This window comes from Berghia stephanieae, chromosome 8, assembly GCF_034508935.2.
Source record: "Berghia stephanieae isolate SIO BIC M18660-M18661 chromosome 8, UCSD_Bste_1.3, whole genome shotgun sequence".
NCBI classification, from domain to species: domain Eukaryota; kingdom Metazoa; phylum Mollusca; class Gastropoda; order Nudibranchia; family Aeolidiidae; genus Berghia; species Berghia stephanieae.
Window position 1 is genome coordinate 16,646,470 of NC_088367.1, and position 20,598 is coordinate 16,667,067.

General features: G+C 34.7%; 1 protein-coding gene across 2 annotated transcripts in view; it reads left to right on the top strand.

The window, feature by feature from the left end:
• The window catches only part of LOC144978270 (uncharacterized), a 33,271-nt gene that overhangs the window by 508 nt on the left and 12,165 nt on the right, over nucleotides 1-20,598 (top strand). The window contains exons 2-14 of one of the 2 annotated variants that reach the window (XM_078924116.1): nucleotides 2,588-2,713; nucleotides 4,336-4,455; nucleotides 6,788-6,856; nucleotides 7,224-7,316; nucleotides 8,363-8,408; nucleotides 9,098-9,283; nucleotides 11,067-11,106; nucleotides 11,996-12,124; nucleotides 12,480-12,525; nucleotides 15,162-15,240; nucleotides 16,528-16,576; nucleotides 18,611-18,654; nucleotides 19,307-20,039. In XM_078924116.1, coding sequence (XP_078780242.1) covers nucleotides 4,369-4,455; nucleotides 6,788-6,856; nucleotides 7,224-7,316; nucleotides 8,363-8,408; nucleotides 9,098-9,283; nucleotides 11,067-11,106; nucleotides 11,996-12,124; nucleotides 12,480-12,525; nucleotides 15,162-15,240; nucleotides 16,528-16,576; nucleotides 18,611-18,654; nucleotides 19,307-20,039 — 1,601 coding nt within the window. In that variant the 5' untranslated portion in view covers nucleotides 2,588-2,713; nucleotides 4,336-4,368. The remainder of the gene's footprint in view (nucleotides 1-2,587; nucleotides 2,714-4,335; nucleotides 4,456-6,787; nucleotides 6,857-7,223; nucleotides 7,317-8,362; nucleotides 8,409-9,097; nucleotides 9,284-11,066; nucleotides 11,107-11,995; nucleotides 12,125-12,479; nucleotides 12,526-15,161; nucleotides 15,241-16,527; nucleotides 16,577-18,610; nucleotides 18,655-19,306; nucleotides 20,040-20,598) is intronic. The other variant, XM_078924117.1, reaches the window with a different exon arrangement.

Here is a 20,598-nt window from a genome sequence, read left to right on the forward strand (position 1 = left end):
AGGTAGCCTAGCCTAGCCGCCACCCCTTCTCGCTATTCTCATCCCGTATTACTATTACCTAACCAACAGCCAGATATAAATTGAGACAGGGGAGAGAAAGAAAGAGAAGGGGGGGGGGGGGGAAGAGACGAAATAGAAAGTGGAGGAGAAAGAGAAGAAGAAAATACCAACAAATTAAAATAGAGAAAGAGGGGGGATGGGGAGAGGGCGAGAGAGATATGAAATATTGAATATTGAGTGGACGAGAGAAAGGAAATACAAACAATATAAAAGATGTAGAGAAATAAAGTTTGGGGTAGGGGGAGGGAGAGAGCGAGAAAATATAAACAAGTTAAAATACCTAACGTAGGGAGAAATTGAGACAGCTAAGTCAACACAAAATAATAATATGCCCTTAAAAGGAAAAGTCCAATTCTTAGAAATTGGGCGAATCCAGTTCGCTTAAAGAGAGAGAGAGAGAGAGAGAGAGAGAGAGAGAGAGAGAGAGAGAGAGAGAGAGAGAGAGAGAGAATCCCGTAGACAGATTTCCAACAATGATTCCCGTATCTCAAGCCAGCCAAGCCAGTCTACATTTTAAATGCACGACATATATGTTCACCCTCCTTACGTCCAGTACCACGAGAGATTTGATGATCAGGTGAGAGTAGTGAGGAAGGGGGGGGGGTGCTAAGCTGACCCTACACAGGGATGAGAATAGCGAGAAGGGATGGCGGCTAGGCGAGGCTACCCTCCCTACCTGTTGGTTAATAGGGATGAGAATAGCGAGAAGGGATGGGGGCTAGGCTAGGCTACCCTCCCTACCTGTTGGTTAACAGGGATGAGAATAGCGAGAAGTGACGGGGGCTAGGCTACCCTCCCTACCTGTTGGTTAACAGGGATGAGAATAGCGAGAGGATGGGGGGGGGGGGGGGGTGCTAAGCTGACCCTACACAGGGATGAGAATAGCGAGAAGGGGCGGGGCTGCATGTTCACCCTCCTTACGTCCAGTACCACTAAAAGTAGTAACGAGAGAGATGATGATGATCAGATGAGAGTAGTGAGGAAGGGGGGGGGGGGGGGGGTGCTAAGCTGACCCTACACAGGGATGAGAATAGCGAGAAGGGACGGCGGCTAGGCTAGGCTACCCTCCCTACCTGTTGGTTAACAGGGATGAGAATAGCGAGAGGATGGGGGGGGGGGGGGTTGCTAAGCTGACCCAACACAGGGATGAGAATAGCGAGAAGGGGTGGGGCTGCATGTTCACCCTCCTTATGTCCAGTACCACTAAAAGTAGTCACGAGAGAGATGATGATGATCAGGTGAGAGTAATGAGGAAGGGGGGGGGGGGTGTGTTAAGCTGACCCTACACAGGGATGAGAATAGCGAGAAGGGACGGCGGCTAGGCTAGGCTACCCTCCCTACCTGTTGGTTAACAGGGGTGAGAATAGCGAGAAGGGAGGCGGCTAGGCTAGGCTACCCTCCCTACCTGTTGGTTACAGGGGTGAGAATAGCGAGAAGGGGCAACTACCTCTATTCTCATCCTGGGGGTGAGAGCTCGATCGCTTTTCTATTCTCATCCCGGGGGTGAGAATAGAGGCAGCCTTGAAAAAAAAATCTCATCTGGTTATTATTATTATTATTATTATTATTATTATTATTATTATTATTATTATTATTATTATTATTATTATTATTATTATTAATATTAAAGAGTTATGATTATGATTATCATCTGGCGAAAATTCTAGAGACCATTGCGCGTTCCTCAACGTAGCTTCATTTTATATTGTTTGTTTTACGGTGGATTTTTGTCAGACGTGTATTTATTCAATTTGAGTAGCATTTAAAAAGTGGTACGGTTTGGGGGGGGGGGGGTGATGTCCCTGACGAGAGGGCGGCCATTCTTTAAATGTTTACATTGGAGATTGGCCAGATATGTTTGGTTGTGTGAGGTAATTTAGTCCATAGGGAGACCTTCCGAAAGCTCCTACATCCCCAGTATTCTTTTTTAAAATATAATGTTCTCTTAAAAAAAATAAAAGTCCCCCCCCCCCCCCTCCCAAACCCCTACTAGGTCATTTAAAAAAAAGTTTCCCCCCTCCCAAACCCCCTACTAGAACATTATAAAAAAAAAGAATACTGGGGATGTAGGAGATTTCGAATTTTTTTTTTTTCATTTATTTTGAATATTTATTTTTTGGTTTAACACTTTGTTAAATTCATGTTTCGGTTGTGTTTGCTTTTTTTTTTTCTTCAATTCACTAATAATCAGATCCTGATTTCTCCAATTTTCTTGGGGTGTGGGGTGGAGGGAAGGGGGTAGTTTTGGTATTAATTTTTTGTGGGTGTTTAAAAAAAAAAAAAATTATTTTGGTTGATGCCTGCACAAACAGAATAGAATTTCATTTGAAAAACCTGAAAAGTCGTTTTAAAAAATTGCGCTGGGGTTGCAAAAACAACCCCTTTGTACCACTTCGACAAATTCATGTGGTATGGAGGGAGATAAACAGGAAAACAGACATAAATCTTTCAACAACATAGGTACTGCTTATTTTGTTTTATTGTATTATCTTTATTATGTTTGTTTTTTTATTTGCCTCTCTAAAAGAGCTAACCCGATAGAGCTAATGTGACAATCCAGATTGGGCCCAGTTCTGAAGTAAATAAAAATTATGGCCACCATCTCGTCAGGGACATCAACCCCCGAAGCTGTAGAACAAACCCTGATTGATTGGTAAAAGTTTAAAATTTCCCAACTAATATGACCATTGTTTTGGTTCTCCGCTGCCATTTTGCCGTTGGAGTATTGAAAGCTAGTGCAGAGCAGTTCTAGAGTTTCTTGTTCTATTAGGGTTCGCTCAAAAAAAAAAATTTAAAAAAAATTTAGCTTTTATATAGCGCAATATCCACTAAACATGCTCAAAGCGCTTTACAAGGGGTCCCTGGCCGACAGCAACATATAACATTTAGGACAAGACATGATGCCTGTAAGGTGATATTATAATTTTTGCGGACAGAGACAACGCTGTTGACGGCCAGGTACTCATTTTACACCTGAGTACGGTGAGAGAATGTGAGTAAAGAGCCTTTTCTAAGGACTCAACTATGCGCCGAGCGAGGCTCGAACCCAGGACCTTCTGATCCGAAAGCGAGTGTCATACCACAAGACCACATAGCCGCTCTAGGTCAGAGGGTTTTTTTCTTTCTGTTAGTATTAGTTAACGGTCCTCAGGATTTTTTTTTTCCTATTATGGTTGGTTAAAGGTACTAGGTTTTTTTATTTGATTTTTTTTTAGGGTTAGTTAAATGAGTACTTGGGTTGTTTCCCTTCGCTTGAGGAATGTGTGGAAGGACTCCTGAAAATTCATTATATAACTATAAAGAAAAGAACTGCTACCAAAATGCCAATGGATAATCCAGCATAATTTTGAAGCAACTTTAATAAATAAATAATAAATAAATAAAATTCCCTTTATTCATCCCCAAGGGGTAATTTGTATTTAGGGTCTATACAAAGAGAAGACTCGAATAACTCAGGCATCAGCCGCAGTGCAGCGCCGCAAAGTGAGCTAGGGCTAGGTGACTTGCTCAAGGCCACACAGTGGTACGAAGCAAAGACCGTTCCGCTGAGTCACGCTCCCCAATACAACAATATATATATATATATATATTATAATATATATATATATATAATATATATATATATATATATTATATATTATATATATATAATATATATATATATAAAATTTATGGGAATTCATTATTTTAAATGAAAATATCATTTGAATTAGGGTTTCATCAATGCCGGTAACGACACAGCAAATATTTTTGTGAAATAAGTTCACATTTATAAGTCATTTCCCTTTGCTTGATAAATCAGGCTTAAAAGGGAACAACTTTCTTCAGAAGCAATGGGTTAATCTGATTACATATATATGAATGGTTCGTGGTGAAAACTGTTGAAGCCTAATTTATTTAAGTTTTATGAGTCACTATTTCTCTGAGTGCTTTACATCACATCTATATAAAATATCTTGACTAGTTATATCATTTTTATGACTTCTGTATCAAATTTTTTCACAAATCTATCTTTTCATTACCTGCTGAGCAATTTTGCTCCAATTCTCTGAGAAGACAACACCATTTTCCATCACAATAAAATTTATGGTCTGTAAGTTTTTTGGTCAATTTTTGTATTTGATGTATTTGATTAAATATATCTGTATGGTCATGGTTGCTTTCACTTTATAATCATTTTGCAATCAAAACTGATAAGTTTCCTCCTCAGCTCCTCTTAATGTTGAGCCTGTATTTAATCCTTCTATTTACTTTTCTCTGATTTTATTTCCACAGAATGCTTAATTGAAAGATTTAGATACGAGAGGAATGGCAGGTGGAGCTGATGCAAAACTTTTAAGGAAAAGAAAGAGAAAGACCCGCTCGGAACGTAACCAATTGCGAAACTCTCAAATGGTTTGTTTTCATTATTACTACTGTATATCTTGCAAACATCGAACAATTAATACATTTTAGATATTTGTGTGCACATGTTAACCATCAAGATGGTTCTATCATCAATCTAATTGTCACATGATCTTTTTCATTTCCAAAGATGTAAAATACCATGATAGTCTGTCTAAGTGTCGACAATAGTTATGAATATTAAACGAGATAGGTCAAATAGTTAAAAACAATTAGGATTGGAAAGTGATCATGTCACTTCCTCTTAACAACACATATTTATTGGTTCGAACCGATGGCCAAGAATAGCTGCCACCAATATCTACATCACATGAAGTTCTTCTATGAGTCAAGAGGAGAAAATCATTATAAATCTGGTCATGTTTTGACTTTTACATTTTTTGATCCCATGATGATTGGAAAATTTCAAGCCAACATGAAGATTAAAGAGTACGCAATGAAGGTAAGTCTTGCTGACTTGATTTGACTCCGACATAAGTCAGTTTACTTCAAGTTTAGACAGATACATCCCTGCTATAGTACCATTAAATCTAAATGACTAGACTCTTAGTCAACAATAATATTAATTGAATACTGCATTTCTTATTCAATTAAGTGTATCCAATGGAAATATTTTACTTTTACCATTCGATTTATAATGATATAAAGATTCCTCCTCTGTATACACTTTTATGCTCTTCGGAGAAGACTTCATAAGGGCGATTGGCTGGAATCAGTAATTATACGTAAAGATGAAGTGCAGTCAGGCTTTCCAACCCTATTACTTGGATTGTAAAAAACATTGTTCTGTATCATTTTGGTGTGGTGATAATTCATATTGCTGTGACCTGAAGACAAGAATTTGAAAATCTGTCAAGGTACCCTGGTTATGATCTTTTTAGAATGACTTTTTACACACATTTTCTCCCTGGCTTGTTGAAGACTGATCATCAAGTTTGGATATCCCGATGGTTAAACAGCGTTGTCTTTATTAAAGATGGTTTTTAAAGTAGACATCATAGCCATAAGGCCCATGTAGTCAAAGATCCAACAGACCCAGCTAATTAATTTAGACTTAGTGCATTATCGACATAGAGATGTATAAAAAGAAAACAAACTCTACGTTGACTGAAAACTGGTGTGAAACTAGTGCATTACGAGACTGCGTGCCTTATAATTCATATGTGTTGTCAGTCAGGGAAATAATATAGTGGAGCACTTAAGAGTATGAAAATATACCTCAGTTGACAATAAGTAGAGTGCGAGGAAAAAAAAAAGAAAAAATTATGACCCTCTTTCAATATAAAGTAGATATCAGAAATATTTGAAAATTGATAAGCAACAAGATCAAGACCTTAAGTTAATACTTCCCAAGTTTAATAAAAAGGCTTTATTTGTTAAGAAATTATGCTGGTTATACCAAAGACGTTAAAAACATCACGATATCGAAGGTTTCCAAACTTGCATCTTGTTTTAACATTATAGTGTTACCAGTATTTAAAAACAAATGACGGATTGGGATAGAATCTGGAATAGATTTTATTTCTCCAAACAATGTTACTTAATTTCAATTTGAGCAGTAATTATATTCGATTTATTTACAAAGATGAATGGCCTCCAACTTAAATCTAATGAACTACATACAGCATTTGGTCGTTGATGATTTATTTACACAGAAACAAAGTTTAAAGAGTAATTTCCAAAATTTATGAGATCAACTCACCTTTCAAGCCAATAGAAAATCAATGGTTCATGGGGAAATGTGACGGAACATTCATAAAGCAAATTGAGGAATCGACCGATCACATCAAAGTTGGAGAATTACATCCAAATTCTTCGATATGGCATTTTTGCTGTGCATTCATTGAAACAATTGCGGAAAAATTTTTTTTCAACAAATTTCTTAACAATGTGCAATATATAGGGTTGATTATGGAAACATTTCAAACTTGCATGATTTTTAGTCTTTTGGCTGCAGGCTTCTAAACTTTTCCGGGGTTTTTTTTCGCACCCGATATATGTGATATTTGTAGATAAAAAGTCAAAGTTAAAGAATGTGCTGTAATAATAGACAAATGATATTCTTTTGGCTTTTTGAAGAGCATTTTGGTCTTGTATGGCTGATAATTATGTATTGCTGTACTTGACGTCCTATTTATAATATGGTTTTAAGTAAAATACTCAACAGTTCTGCCAGCCAGATAAATTGTATCAATAGATTAAGGTGTTTGTAATCTTAAATGTTTATAGTTTTATTGAGGTAATTAAATGTGAACTCTTAACTGGCAGTCTAAAAACATTAATAAAGAGTTGAGTGACGTCACCTGATTCATTCTATTTTCAGGAGCAAGAAAGACATGGAGGAAAGAATACACAGAAGAAAAAGGATGATGCACCTGTCAGTTCTTCTTTTGTGAGTATGCAGCTGACCTTAATTGATTTTTCCTCTCAAATTTATAAAAAGCCTATAAACGATGTTGTAGAGATAAATATGTTAGGGATATATTATTTTGTCCCTGAACCGTTTGCTTTTACTTTTTATCGATCACAGACCATCATCATGATTTCTAAGTTAACGAATGGAAAACAGTCTTTCTGAAAGAGGAGAAGCTAGTTTATTAGAACCAGTTTTATGAAGCATTGTAAGATGCATGATATTTAGTCAAAAATCAGTCCAGTAATAAAGTCCATTGGTGCATGCAAAAACAGGCTCATTTTTTAAATAATAGATTTAAATATCTTAATTGAAATGGAAGTATTTTTTCCTTTTTATTCTAAAGGGCCTTCAATCTAGCAAAAACAGTGTCGCACCTTTACCACCAGTTCCAAGGGAAGTCAGGATGTCTTGCAATATTACTCAAGGACGGTTAACTGTAAGTTTTACCATTACAGTCCACTCCAGATAATTGAAACTCGGTTAATTGCAACTTTCGGTTAATTGCAACATTTCCCGAGTGGGTGGTGTTTAATGCTATAGTAGAGTGTCACCACTCTATTGGAGACAAAAGAGGTCGGGGCATCGCAGTATGGATTTATAGGGTCATCTTTGACCATAAGATAGATAGGAGGCGAGGGGGATGGGCATAGTCTAGACAAGTAGACAATGACAGTTGTTGTAATATATCAATTAATAAGTTTAGTTGTTTTTATTTACGTTTAGTTGTAAACTGCCAAACTGGCTACACTGCACATTGATTTTAGTTTGAGTTGAATAGAAACCTTTTTCCGATTATCATCTAACGATCTTGTTGTGTTGTTCCTTGAGGTTTGACTTAAATTTAATTATTATTATTGATAAAACAATATCAATATAATACACTTGGCGACAACATTACAGTTGTAAAGAAAGACTGAGCGATATCCTTTATTTTGGGATTGACAACTGTGCATTGTGGTCAATGGGTTTGGTGAGAGCTTACTGACCTTCATCACGGCTAATCTCTTTGACTCTTACACATTATGAGAACAAAAGAGTGAAAGTTAATCCAATCTGAATAAGACGTCGGATTGCATCAATGCTGCTTTTGCTTGCCAAAATCTATGCAGGGCTGCCATATGGTTTTGTTTCAATCAAATTGCTCTGTCTGTGGTGGACTAAGAACAATTCTTACAATAACTGGTTTGGGTTTACCAATATATGTGTATACTTGTTGCAATAGTGGACAGGACACTCAACTTTAGTTAATTGCAACTTTGGTTGTTGTGATTATCCGGAGTGGACTGTATTTGTCACAACCACAAAAGATTTGAGGATCAAGATACCAAAGTCAGGAGTTTTGTTAATTTAGATGATCACGAAATGTCAGAATTATTCCTATTAATGTCAATCAAAGAAGGTAATTTTGGTATTTACTGGTTTGAAAATATTCTAAAGAAGATTTATTTTTCAATCACTTGTTTTTTTTTCTTGTTTTCACAGATGGGCCTCTTTCCGTATTCCAAAACATCTGATTGTGTAAAAAGAGGTATTTGAACTGGACTTTTAAAAAATAAATACCCTTAAGATAGACTGTTGACTCTTAAACCAGGTGTGGTAATGATAGTTTCCTTACTTCTTTCCAGAAATTGCAAGGTCTCTAATAATTAAGGATTTGCTTTTGAAAGACACCAAAAATAAAGCTTTTGTTTGTAGAAAATGATTTGTGTTTGATTAAATAACCTCTCCCCCCCTCTCTCTCTCTCTCTCTCTCTCTCTCTCTCTCTCTCTCTCTCTCTCTCTCTCTCCCCTTTAAAAAAGATTTTTAACAAGGTTATCCAAGGTGTCTGGATAAAAAAAAATGAAGCTTTAGTTTTATGGACTAACAGAGCTCTAGATAGTGCCCAGTCTCTTGTTAAATCACTTTCTTTGTATGGAAAGAAAAAAGGACACATTCTGTATGGCTATTCTGTTCCCAATTTGTGAAGCACAAGGTCATAGAAACTTTTAAAAAGTCGATTATTTAAGGAGTTCGTGTCTTATCAGATATCAGCTACAATATTTTTTTTTTTGGCCATCAACTCATACCCTGGTTCTCATGGGGAATCTCTAATAATAGTATGTGGACAATCTCCTTATCACATTCTTGTTTACTTTGAAATTATTTTTAAAGAATTAGAAGTAAACGAAACGGCTTTGGAATAATATTTCTTTTCTTTTGCAAATGCCCATTTCTAGTTCCTTTTCCAGAGTCAGCTTCAATGAAAAAGAAAGTGGAAGATGACTTGAGACTTATTGTTAATCCATCAGCAAGCCCTACTGCTGGATGCAGTAGGGATGATGATATGGGTTGTAACTATGAAGGTGAAAAGATGGTCACAACTGGCAAGGATACAGTCATAAATGAATCTCTTGCCTGTAAAGGTAAAAAAAAAATTGAGCTTTTTTAAAAATTGACCTTTTATATAGCGCAATATCTACTAAACCTACTCAAAGTGCTTTACAAGGGGTCCCTGTCCAACAGCAACACTTAGCATGTAGGACGGGACATGATGCCTGTTAGGTGATATTATAATTTTTTCGGACAGAGACAACACTGTTAACGGCCAGGTACTCATTTTACACCTGAGTATGGTGAGAGAATGTGAGTAAAGAGCCTTTTCCAAGGACTCAACAATGCACCGAGCGAGGCTCGAACCCAGGACCTTCCGATCAGAAAGGGAGTGTCATACCACAAGACCACATAGCCGCAAAGGTATAGAAAATTAATTATATTTATGTTTCCATAATGTGGCAGGGTTTTGTGCTAAATGTGGGTTCGAACCTAGTATGCGCGATATGGGCCCATTGTTCCCAGCTGTGCCAGCAAACAACAGTACAAACGGCTCAGGTTTAATCTAGGGGTGATTAAGAATAACCTTAATGTCCCTTATAACTAACTGTGATAATAACAAGTGAGTCAAGACAATAGTGACACCCAATACATTAATAACATATCTATACAGAAGTTTAATTAGACTGTTACAGGAAAAGGTAGAATAAGTGGAAGGTAGAATGAAGATTATGGATGATGTATATTTTACACTTTTAACTATTAATCTTGTATTTATTCAATCACAGGAATCATGGCTCTAATTGAGCAGATCTAATTTATTTATTTAATTTTGATTATTTGTGCCACTTGGTTAGTAATTTGAGAATGGTATAAGCCCATTAAAAAAAAATATATCTCTCTCCATCCAATCTCTCTCGCTCTCTGTTTGTTACTGACTTTCTCTCTCTCTCTCTCTCTCTCTCTCTCTCTCTCTCTCTCTCTCTCTCTCTCTCTCTCTATCTCTATCTCTCTCTCTCTCTTTTTTGTAAACAACAGTGCGATAGAAAGTTACAGTGCTCTTAGTGCAAGGGAAGTAACCGTGGATGGTAAGTGCGTGATGTCATCAGCATACTCTCTATATTATACATATTGAATATGAATGAAGATAATAGCATAATTACACTTGACTAGTCTCTGGTAGAGATGCAAACCTGAGGGCAGAATGCACCTGGAGTCATGCTAAGATAGGAAAAAAGAATAAAATTAGCAGGAAATATGCAGACAATTGAACAGGTGGATATGAAGTAGATAAGCCCTAGGTAGATAGAGAAGTGTAAGAATAGTGTTCCGTTAACAATGGGTAAGTTCACGTTGTCTTGGTCATTTCATGCCTTTACACCCTTAACCAAAATTTGGAACGCATTTGTGTTGACAATTGGCTAAGAAACTGTCCGCCTTGAAGTGTCTTAATTCAAGGTGTTAAATTCCTTTTACAAATACCGATGTCTATGCTGTCCACTAGTCAATTGAAGTGTTTTTGAAAACAGAAGGTCAAGTAAGTAAAAACGGCTCGTCACACATATTTAGGTCAATGTTAGTTCAATATTATTAATTTTTCTCTTTATGTACTTCTTTTACTCTTACAATGCTCTTTTAATCATCAGATATGCCTAGACTGAATTTAAATATTTAATAATTTATTTATGTTACCATATTCAGGTCAATATTAGTTCAACAATATTAGTTATTCTTTTTATGTACTTTTGTCCTCTCTTACAAAGCAAGTTTAATCATCCAATATACCAGCCTGAACTTAATGTTTGATTGTTGATTCAAAAACATTAAAATACATTTATATGTTGATTGAACTTTTCCCAATTTTCTTTTGGTCAGTTTTGATAAACAGTAAAGCAAGACAAGTGCTTCCATCAAGGTATAATATTTTTTTTTCAATGCATTGATTCTTTTACTGTCTTAAGGAACAAACACCAAAACATTAAATAGAAAAATTGACGAAATTTATATTTACTTGACAGCAAAACTAATATGTTGAATTAACAACTAGCAAAAAAAAAAAAAAAACAACAAAAAACCCCAAAAAACCCAGGAAACAAAACAAACAAAATATAACAAACAAAACAAGCATGTGAAAAAAATTGTAACTGCTGTAACCTAGCAAAATTTCAATGACTCGTGCTTGAAATGCTCACTGATAGAAATTTTTGAGGTGTTGTAACTTGTTTGACGTATATTTTAAGACAAATTATTTCATGTAGATGGGGGAATTTTCTTTGTAAAAAATGACTGAGTTTTAGGGATTTAAATGTTAAAATTTCAAGAAATGAGAAAAATGGATTTGAAAACATAATTTTCTTTATCTTCCTTATCTTCTTGTGTTTTACGCATTTTGAAAAAGTTTGATGATCTAAAATTAATCAGAACATGAAGAGAAATGATTGAAGATAATATTTATGACAAAAACTAAAAATGCTAAAAGTATCAATATTTTCCCAAAATACTGACCCATAGATCCCCTTAATAAAGCGACTAAGCTAATAATGAATTGTGTGCAGCGTGGCTCAGCGGTATGATCTTTGCTTTCTACCAAAAAAGGTACAGAGTTTGACTACCGGCCGCATTGTGTGGCATTGAGCAAATCACTTAGCTTTAGCTCACTTTGCGACACTGCACTGTGGCTGGGTTATTCCAGTCTTCCCTTCGAATAGAAAAATTTCCCCTTAGGGATGAATGAAGGGACTATATTCATATTATTATAACGTTTCTTGAGATCAATATCAACTTGTCTAATCTTTGATCCATAGTTCTTCACCGAAAGCCTCTGACACTCATAAGTCCAGTGTTCATGTCCAGACATGGTCCCCAAGGTCAACGACTTCTCATGTCTCGAACACAAACTCAATGATGAAGTCATGTCCTAAATCTAACAAAAGGTTGGTCTGCATCAGTCTTCTCTTTAATAGAATGTTTATTTGTTTTGCTGTTTATTTAAATACCTCATGATGTTAGCTATGTAGAATAGGGGAAAAGCTCAAATGCTCATTTGTTTCTTACTTCACTCCTTTTAAAAAGTTTGAACTGTATTGGAATATGCAATCATAATCATGCTTGTTTTATATATTTTCTGAAAATGTGCCTCGCTATCCTCCAGAGCTCATGGAACGTTTGGTTTTAAAATATTATTATAGGTGACATATTGGTATGAATTTTTTCTTTTATATTATCTTTAAGAATATTTTTAATCGTTTTATTTTTACATTATTATTAACTGACTTTCTTTATTTACAGCTCTTCATCATCCTCGTCAACAAAATCTGACAATGAGTTGGATGAGGTTAGTTAATTAAATTTCCTCATTTCTTCATGTACAAAAGAGGCAGTTGTTAAATATTAGTAGATAAAGGACAAACTAATTTTAATTTTGACTTTTTCTTCTTAAAAAATTGTCGACCGCAAACTGCTTCACATGTGCTGTTTTGTCCATTTTTTAACCCGTGGCTTTTGAAAGTTAAATAAATCACTTTCTTCGCACTTCTCCCTAAGTCAACTTTGATTTGTTTTGTTTTTCATTACCATTGACCTTTTATCGAAGTGTGTTCTTGAGGTCTGTCAAGACCTTAACATTTGTCAAGTATTTAACTCTTTAAGATTCAACCCGACAAAAACCGACAACGGCATAATATTCATGGGCGGGGTAGTCAAGACTGGCCTCAGTAAGTAAAATCCAATCGTTGTGAAGGAAATGACAGGCCCTGTCACTGCCGCAGGGTGTTTTCAGCTTTGATTTTTATAAATTTGCCGACAGAAAAGAAAATACGTTTCAGAAATTGCGATTTAAATCCTATTTTATTTGCGGGTGAAAATCATTGACATTGCACTTTGTTTGGTAAAAATCGGTAAAAAATTACGACTTTGGTGATGAAAAATGACTTTGAAGACCATTATTGTAAACTTTTAAAAATATTATGAATAATTTAAAACTCCCTTATTTGTGGGTCGATTTTGTCATTCGAGGTATCAATTTTATTGTAATAAAGAGATAGGAACTTCAGAGTTATTTTTTCTGATGCGAAATTATTACTTTGTAATTTTAGCACCAAGAAAAATAATCGGTAAAATTATTTGTTACACCTCTTTGATAGACCGCTGGGGTCCGTTCGTGTAGAATTGTGAATCAAGCATCTCAAAGTCTTCGACCAAACACAGGCTATCTATCCAGCTGGCCGAAACAAAGACGCTTCTCCCCGTCGATGTATTACGCTATTGTTATGCAAAGAATATAACACCTTATGGAGTAGGCCTAAAAGCTGAAAGCTAAAAGTGAAAAATATAATTCTGAGGAATTTGAAAGTCACATTGCTGAAATCAGCTTGACAAAAGAAGTACATTGGTCGTTGTTTCAGAAAAATCGGTTGAAAACCAACTGTTTTACGAATAAATTTGATTTTAAAACTTGCTTTTGTTTATTTTAGCTTTTTTAGCAACTTTTTTATTTATCAGCCGATTTTCTTGATTTTTATATCATTCTTTATATCTCAAAGAGACAAGATCAGTGATATACTTTGTTTGTTTCAAATGTAACTAGAACATAATTTGGCTTTTTTACCTATCGACCATGCCTGGATAATTTATTCAACAACGTGGCGATGTGACGCAACTATTCCATGGCCGTCTTCCACTGCATCGACGATGATTCAATTCATTGTTGACGGCTGTTGACATGTGAGCTGCCAGAACGACCAATCGTTGAAGGGTCAAGATGTTCAGTAGCCAATCGTTCTTCTGTCAAAAAACTTATGAACTCACGAGAACAAAAGTTTGAAATTTGGTGATGGACGGACTTATGAAATCGTTTCTGGGCGGAGTTTAACCATGAGTGACTGTAGAAAACGAAAAGGCGACTACAGATATCAAAGAGTAGGCTTATATCATCAAAGGATGTCTACATGATTGACATGGCCATATAGGGAACTCATTATCTACTCCCCCAAAAAGAATCTGAGCACGAGAGGGTTAAAGAAGGATATCGCATGATAGCAAGTTATTTCTTATGTATTCAAATGAATTGATCATGTTTTGTTACTTACAAAATAAGAAAAAAATTTATGATTTCAACATTGGCTTGTATTTGCTCCTTCCCTCAAAGCCACAAGGCCCATAGAGCCAGAGTTCATCCCACTTTAGCATTTAAAAATTCATTCCACCTCACTTGCTTAAAATAGTTATCTCTGCTCTAAAACTAAAACTGTCTCTTGCAGCCCATTGGCCTTCTTGAAACAAGAAGCTTCATAAAATTCAGAATAAGGTAGCCAGAATGTTAATTGACATTGACTGTCTTGGCAGATCAAGTGTTATATCTATGCTGAGATCCATACATTGGCTTCCTGTTTGATTACAATAGACTGCGAAATTGCCTTCTGTTTCAATGCTTTAAATTCTTAAACCCCTTGTTACATTACAGAAATGATCGTAACAAATTTCCCAAGTTAACATCTCAGGCCTTAAAAAGCCAACAATTACGGGTTCCAAAAACAAAACTCAAATGTAAAGCGATTGGTCTTTATTTTTTATGAAGCTGGACCCTTGGGGTGGAACTCTCCAGACCCAGGTATCTAATTATTGCTGATTGTAAGTGTTATGGTGTATTATTATTATTATTATTATTATTATTATTATTATTATTATTATTATTATTATTATTATTATTATTATTATTATTATTATTATTGAGTTATTGCCCTTTGCAATTGTATTACTAATATTGTATTCATGGAAATACAAGATTAGTAATACAATTACAAAGGGCAATAACTCAATAATAATAATACACCATAGCATTAAGATCAAAGGAAAAAAAAAAATTGAGTCAATCTAAGAACAGAAGTCTCCCTTTTCTCATCAGACAATTGAGCTAACAAGGAGCTTTTTTGGACTGTGATATATCATTAACAATTTTTTTTCAATTTTCAGATGTTTCCAGTAAATGAAATTGCTTCAAAAATCCTGGAAAATTTGAAGCCAAAATTCAAAAAATTGTTTCCTGCAAGAGGTAATGTTTTCTTACTCTTTTGAAGCTAAGTTTTCAACATCGAAGTTTTAACGGCTTAAACTTATATTAAGAAATAATATTGCAATTTGAATACATGTAATGCAAGTTAAACTTCGTTCCTTCTATAAGTTTACGAAGGCTACCGTTGTGCAGACAAGCACCCCCCTTCCCCTCTCTGTTCTTCCCGCTACTCACACATTCTATCATGGCATCCCATGTGCTTGGTGCATAGCATAGTGGTGTGTGTATTGTTTGTATAGGCGAGTGAATCAGTGGTGATTGATATTCACTATTTTGCAATCTACAAGACCTGGATGCGCAATCCTTTATTTCTTTTACCTGTACAAAAGGCTACTGCAGTTTTGTCCCTTATCTTACAGCCATGTTCAAATATTTGTCGAAACACGGATTCAACTAACTTTTCAAATAGGGGATAAATTCTAAAGTGCTTACCAGACTTTAAATTACGAAAGCTCTAAAAGTTGAGTGACATATCAACATAGCACATCAGTAATGTAACTTACTGCATCAAACTGGCATTGAGTTTAAATTAAAGCCAAAGCATGAGAATTATAAAATTCAAGCTTTTTGGAGTTTTAAAATTTTAAGAAATTACAATAATTCTCCTCAATGAATTTGACACAAATTTTATCATTGTGACTTTTTATCTAATTTCAAGCATCGGTTCTACTAGATTTGATTCGCTGATCACAATTATCATTTTACTCACACACCTAGCAATACTTAGCGATGATTTCCAGCACAGATTCTTATTGATTTTCTTAGCGTCACTCTAGTTGTTCTTTATCAGACCAAATCCTCATATGTGTTTATTTTTTGTCAGTAGTCATATAGTATTTCGTGCTCCTTCCAGTATTTATCAAGTCTATTTAAAAAACAAATTCAAACTCTTTGCGCATACAATTTCATCAGACAAACTAATCCATAACTGATCATTTTGTTCTGACAGTAATTCTAACATCTGTTTTGCATATTTTGCTAACTGTGTTTGCTTTCTTGCCTTTTCTTCTTTTTAAAATCATAAATATCTTCTTCCTGTATTAATTCAGGGCAAGGGTTTTGCTTATTTCTAAATAGCGTTAGTTTTATTTCCTTTTTAAAAAGAAACATTTTTCTTTCCACAATAATTGTTATACTCGATTTGCTTATTTATCTTTTTATATTCTTTAAATTATTAAATAATTTATGCACGATCCCACATGACTATAGCCTCCAAATTTTCTGATATATTGTATTTATCTATATGTTTTAAAATTTTCATTCCAGACTTAAATACAGAGCTAAATTGTAGTCTCAAAAAGCTCTTGAAACAAAGGTCTTTGATTTGATTTAATTGCAGTTTCATTTCTTGTTGGCATAAATTTTGAATTGTATTTTTTCAATTTCACTTTAAGTTTTGCACATTTGAAGACATTGACTTTGACATATTTATTTTAAAATGTGAATTGCAGCTCGATGGTTTTCAAAATTTCAAATGAGTATAGAAATTTGTCACATTTTGATACGAGCATCAGTATTATATGAGAAGGATTTATTGGAAATATGGTTGCAGCAAAATTTCCTCTCCATATTTTAATATTACCATTTGTTGAAGTTACAGATATGAGATGTTAGTCTTTAAAATCCCTTATTTTAATGACCTAACATTTCTTTGTTTTTGTTTTCGTAATTAAAAAAAAATTGATTTGGAAGTTTACAATTTTTATTACTTTTCCTTTGCCTTTTCTTCATACATAGGGAATATTTATGATAGGCTGTAAATATTGATTTTAAAATGGATGACAGATAACTCTATGTTGCTGTGATGATATTTGATCAGAACGGAAGGTTTAATACCTAATATTAGGGTAATCAAACGGCTGTACATAATCCAGTAATCTTTTTTTGTTGTTGAGAAATTGATCCAATCACTCAGATTTCTACTTTGTGAACGGGTCCTGTTTTTTTTTATAAGATTACATTGCAAATTATGTCATTTTACATTTTTAAAAGAGTCTTTGTACATCATACAAAAAAAAAAAAAAATTAAAAAAATTGTGTTTCGTCAGTCTATTTAAAGTGTGTGCAGTTGATGGCGTATTATTACCTGAATAGTGTTGAAAGCGCTGTTAAACACCTAAAAACAAAAAACAAAACAAGCATCATCATTTTATATTTAAAATACCAGATTGGTAGTGCTGTTTGTGTATGAAATATTGTAGTTTTAGCCACCCCTTTCCCACCAGTCACAATGCTATCAGATGAATCACACATAGTGGTATAAATTACAATGTTAAATAATTGGAATTTTTTTTTTTGGTACCATAAAATAAGGACCTGCTTATTTTATAATAAATGAGTTGGGGGGTAAAAAAATGACACGATTTGATTAGTCAAGTGATGTATCATATCTATGTTTGTTAATCCATATTTTTGTCCTGTTGGTCTATTTTTGCGTGTTCCAAAACTTCCAATTTTTTTACCAGCTATTTACAGGCCTGTAATAAATAAAACCATTTTGAAAATTATATAAAATGAATGCCTTTGTTAAACCTTTTCTAGCTTTCCAAATCAATATTACTAAAGCCAACTGTCAAAGACATTATTTTGTTCTTTTAATAATATAATTACTATTTGCATTACATTTCTATACTGAACAAAAGGTACAAATTGGCTAAAACAATTTGCCTAATTTCAATCTGAGTTTATTATCTCCATATTTTCTCTTCTAAATTCCAATCCAGTTTAATTCTTCCATAAGACCATCTCGGTTTCTATTGCAGTAAACAAACTATAGCAATTGATGGCTTCTCTTTGGATAGGATAGGATTCTCTCTCAAACTACTTTTTTTGTCAGCTCTAACACTAACAGTTTGAGATAATCAGTCAATTCTGTAGTGGGATCAAAAACAATCTCAAGTGCAATGGGGATGGATACTGGTATCTTTTTCCTTACAAAGCGAGTGCTCAATCAACTGAGCCCTCGGGGATTTCCCTTGACACATTATGTAAACAAGAGGAAGAGGAAATATCTGAACCTGTGGAATAATTTTTAAAAAACCAAACAACTTATGTGCATAATTATTCAGGCAAAAAAACAAAAATTATGCTAAAACTATGCGACTATATGTAAGTCCTGTCGTCCAACTGAATGGAAATTATGTGATGTGCTGCGGCTGTGGCAAATATGTAATTCCATAGGGTCAGAAATATCGAGGTTACTTTACCCAAGGATTGATTGCAGGTTGGCCTAATACCTATAATCATTTTATCCTAGTATAAAAGATAATTTTTTAAAAATCTTTTACTTTTAATTTACATTAAACCAGAATTGATATAAAATTGTTTTTATTCTCCTTCACTTTCTCAGCTCTCGGAAAGTCCATATTCCTAATCACCCACCAGTGATACCAGGTACAATTGATGAAAGTTATTTCTTTTAAATTAAAATTGTTTTATGCATTTTAATTTTAATTTTACCATTATCAATTATCTGAAAAAAAAAAAAGAGATAATTTTATGTGTACACACATACACATATCTAGATACATTCATTACTTTGATTGCTTTTCTTTATGAAATTTTTATTGATTTTGAATAATGGAAATGAAACAACAATTTAATTTTTTAGGTAGCTTATTTTTATTCCCGTTTCTTTAGTTTTATAAAATTTAACGTTCATAATCTTATTGAAACTTCTGACCGCTCTATGATTTGGTCCAAAACAGCAAAAACATATAAAATATGAATGTTTACCTATGTTTTTAGTAGTCCTTCAGAGCCATTAGGCTCATGGAGCAGGAGTTTATCCCATTTTCTATACCGTGGGACATACGATAGCAATTGCTTGCTATCCTTTGGATAGGATGCTAGTCTATCGCAAAGTACTTCCACCAGACTCAACTACCCATTCACTGCTGGGTAGACAGGCGGGTCCGAAAAAGTCTCGACTGCACCCAGAATTGACTTGGTTCCTTTGCGTGTGAAGCAAGTGCTCTACCAACTGAGCTATCGGGACCCCCTATGTTTACCAAAGTTTGCTTTAATCTTTTTATTGGTCTTTCAGATAAATGCATAAAAGAACGACTACAACAAGGACTTGATAAAAAATTGACAGGAACATACCCCACAACCTCTTACTCCATTTTCCAACCCTTTGGTAATGAAGCATCTCTCAGCCCCAAGTTCCAGTCTGTTTGCATTGGGGATGCAGGCGACAAATCAGAAACTGCTGTTGCAGCACAAAATTTATTGTCAAATAATGGATTTGTCACAAGTGACAAGCCCAGTTTATCATCCTTGTTATCACAACAGCCACCACCACCACCACCACCACCACCCTTGCAATATTTTATTCATTCAAACCCAAATCATCACAACCTCCAAGGATCCTCGTCGAAATCTGTCAGGTTTATTCTTCCCTCAAATCCTATAAGCAGTAATAATTATGACAAAGATACTAATACAGACAATCATAATGTATTTGTTGTCCAAGAATCAAACAGATCTACCATTCAGCATCACAAACCATTTGGTGAGTATGTGTCGCATCATCATCATATAGGCAATGTAAGGACTAATTCATCCCTTGGATTTTTTTTACCCACCGCCTTCGGGGACAATTGTGATAGTCAAGACCAGGATAAACCAATTCTCATCAATATTGATGGCAAGGATGGACAAGACAGTGACAATGATGATGATTCAGGTTTAGCTTTGGCAAAATACAACTCTTTTATGGCATCAGCCAGATCTCTCAAAGCCAAGTTGGAACGGCAGAATGAACAGAAACATGTTATGTAAGTTTGTCTGATAATGTGAATAGTGAGATTGATAAATGAAAAGGTGTTTAACAAGATTAGGTTGTTTTTAATACTAATGATGATTATAATGTTAGTAACATAATCATTTAGTTTAGGAGAAAACACTCGCAGGTGCCAGCACTAGAGGCTATTTATCTTCAAATCCTAAAATTGTCATTAAAAAAAAAAGAAGAATCCATGACCACACAAAACAACAGAAATAATCAATGACGCCACAATATATTCAGAAAGAACTGGAACAGGACTTTGTATTTATGATAATGAAAAATGAAGGAAATGGAGAAGTGCCAAATAAAAATATTTTAAAACAAAAAAAAAAGTGCCAGATGAAAAGAGAGACTAAACATGTCATGGTGTCTGGGAGTCAGACCTGTGACATCACTGGTTTTGCACATTCTGCCTGGCTGATATAGATTTTAATGAGCGAATGCACTGGGCTGAGTTATTCAGTCACTCAAAAGGGTGGTTTCAACCTCTGACTCTTGTATGGCACTGGAAGTGTCAAACCCATCAATTACTCCATAATAGAAGCCAA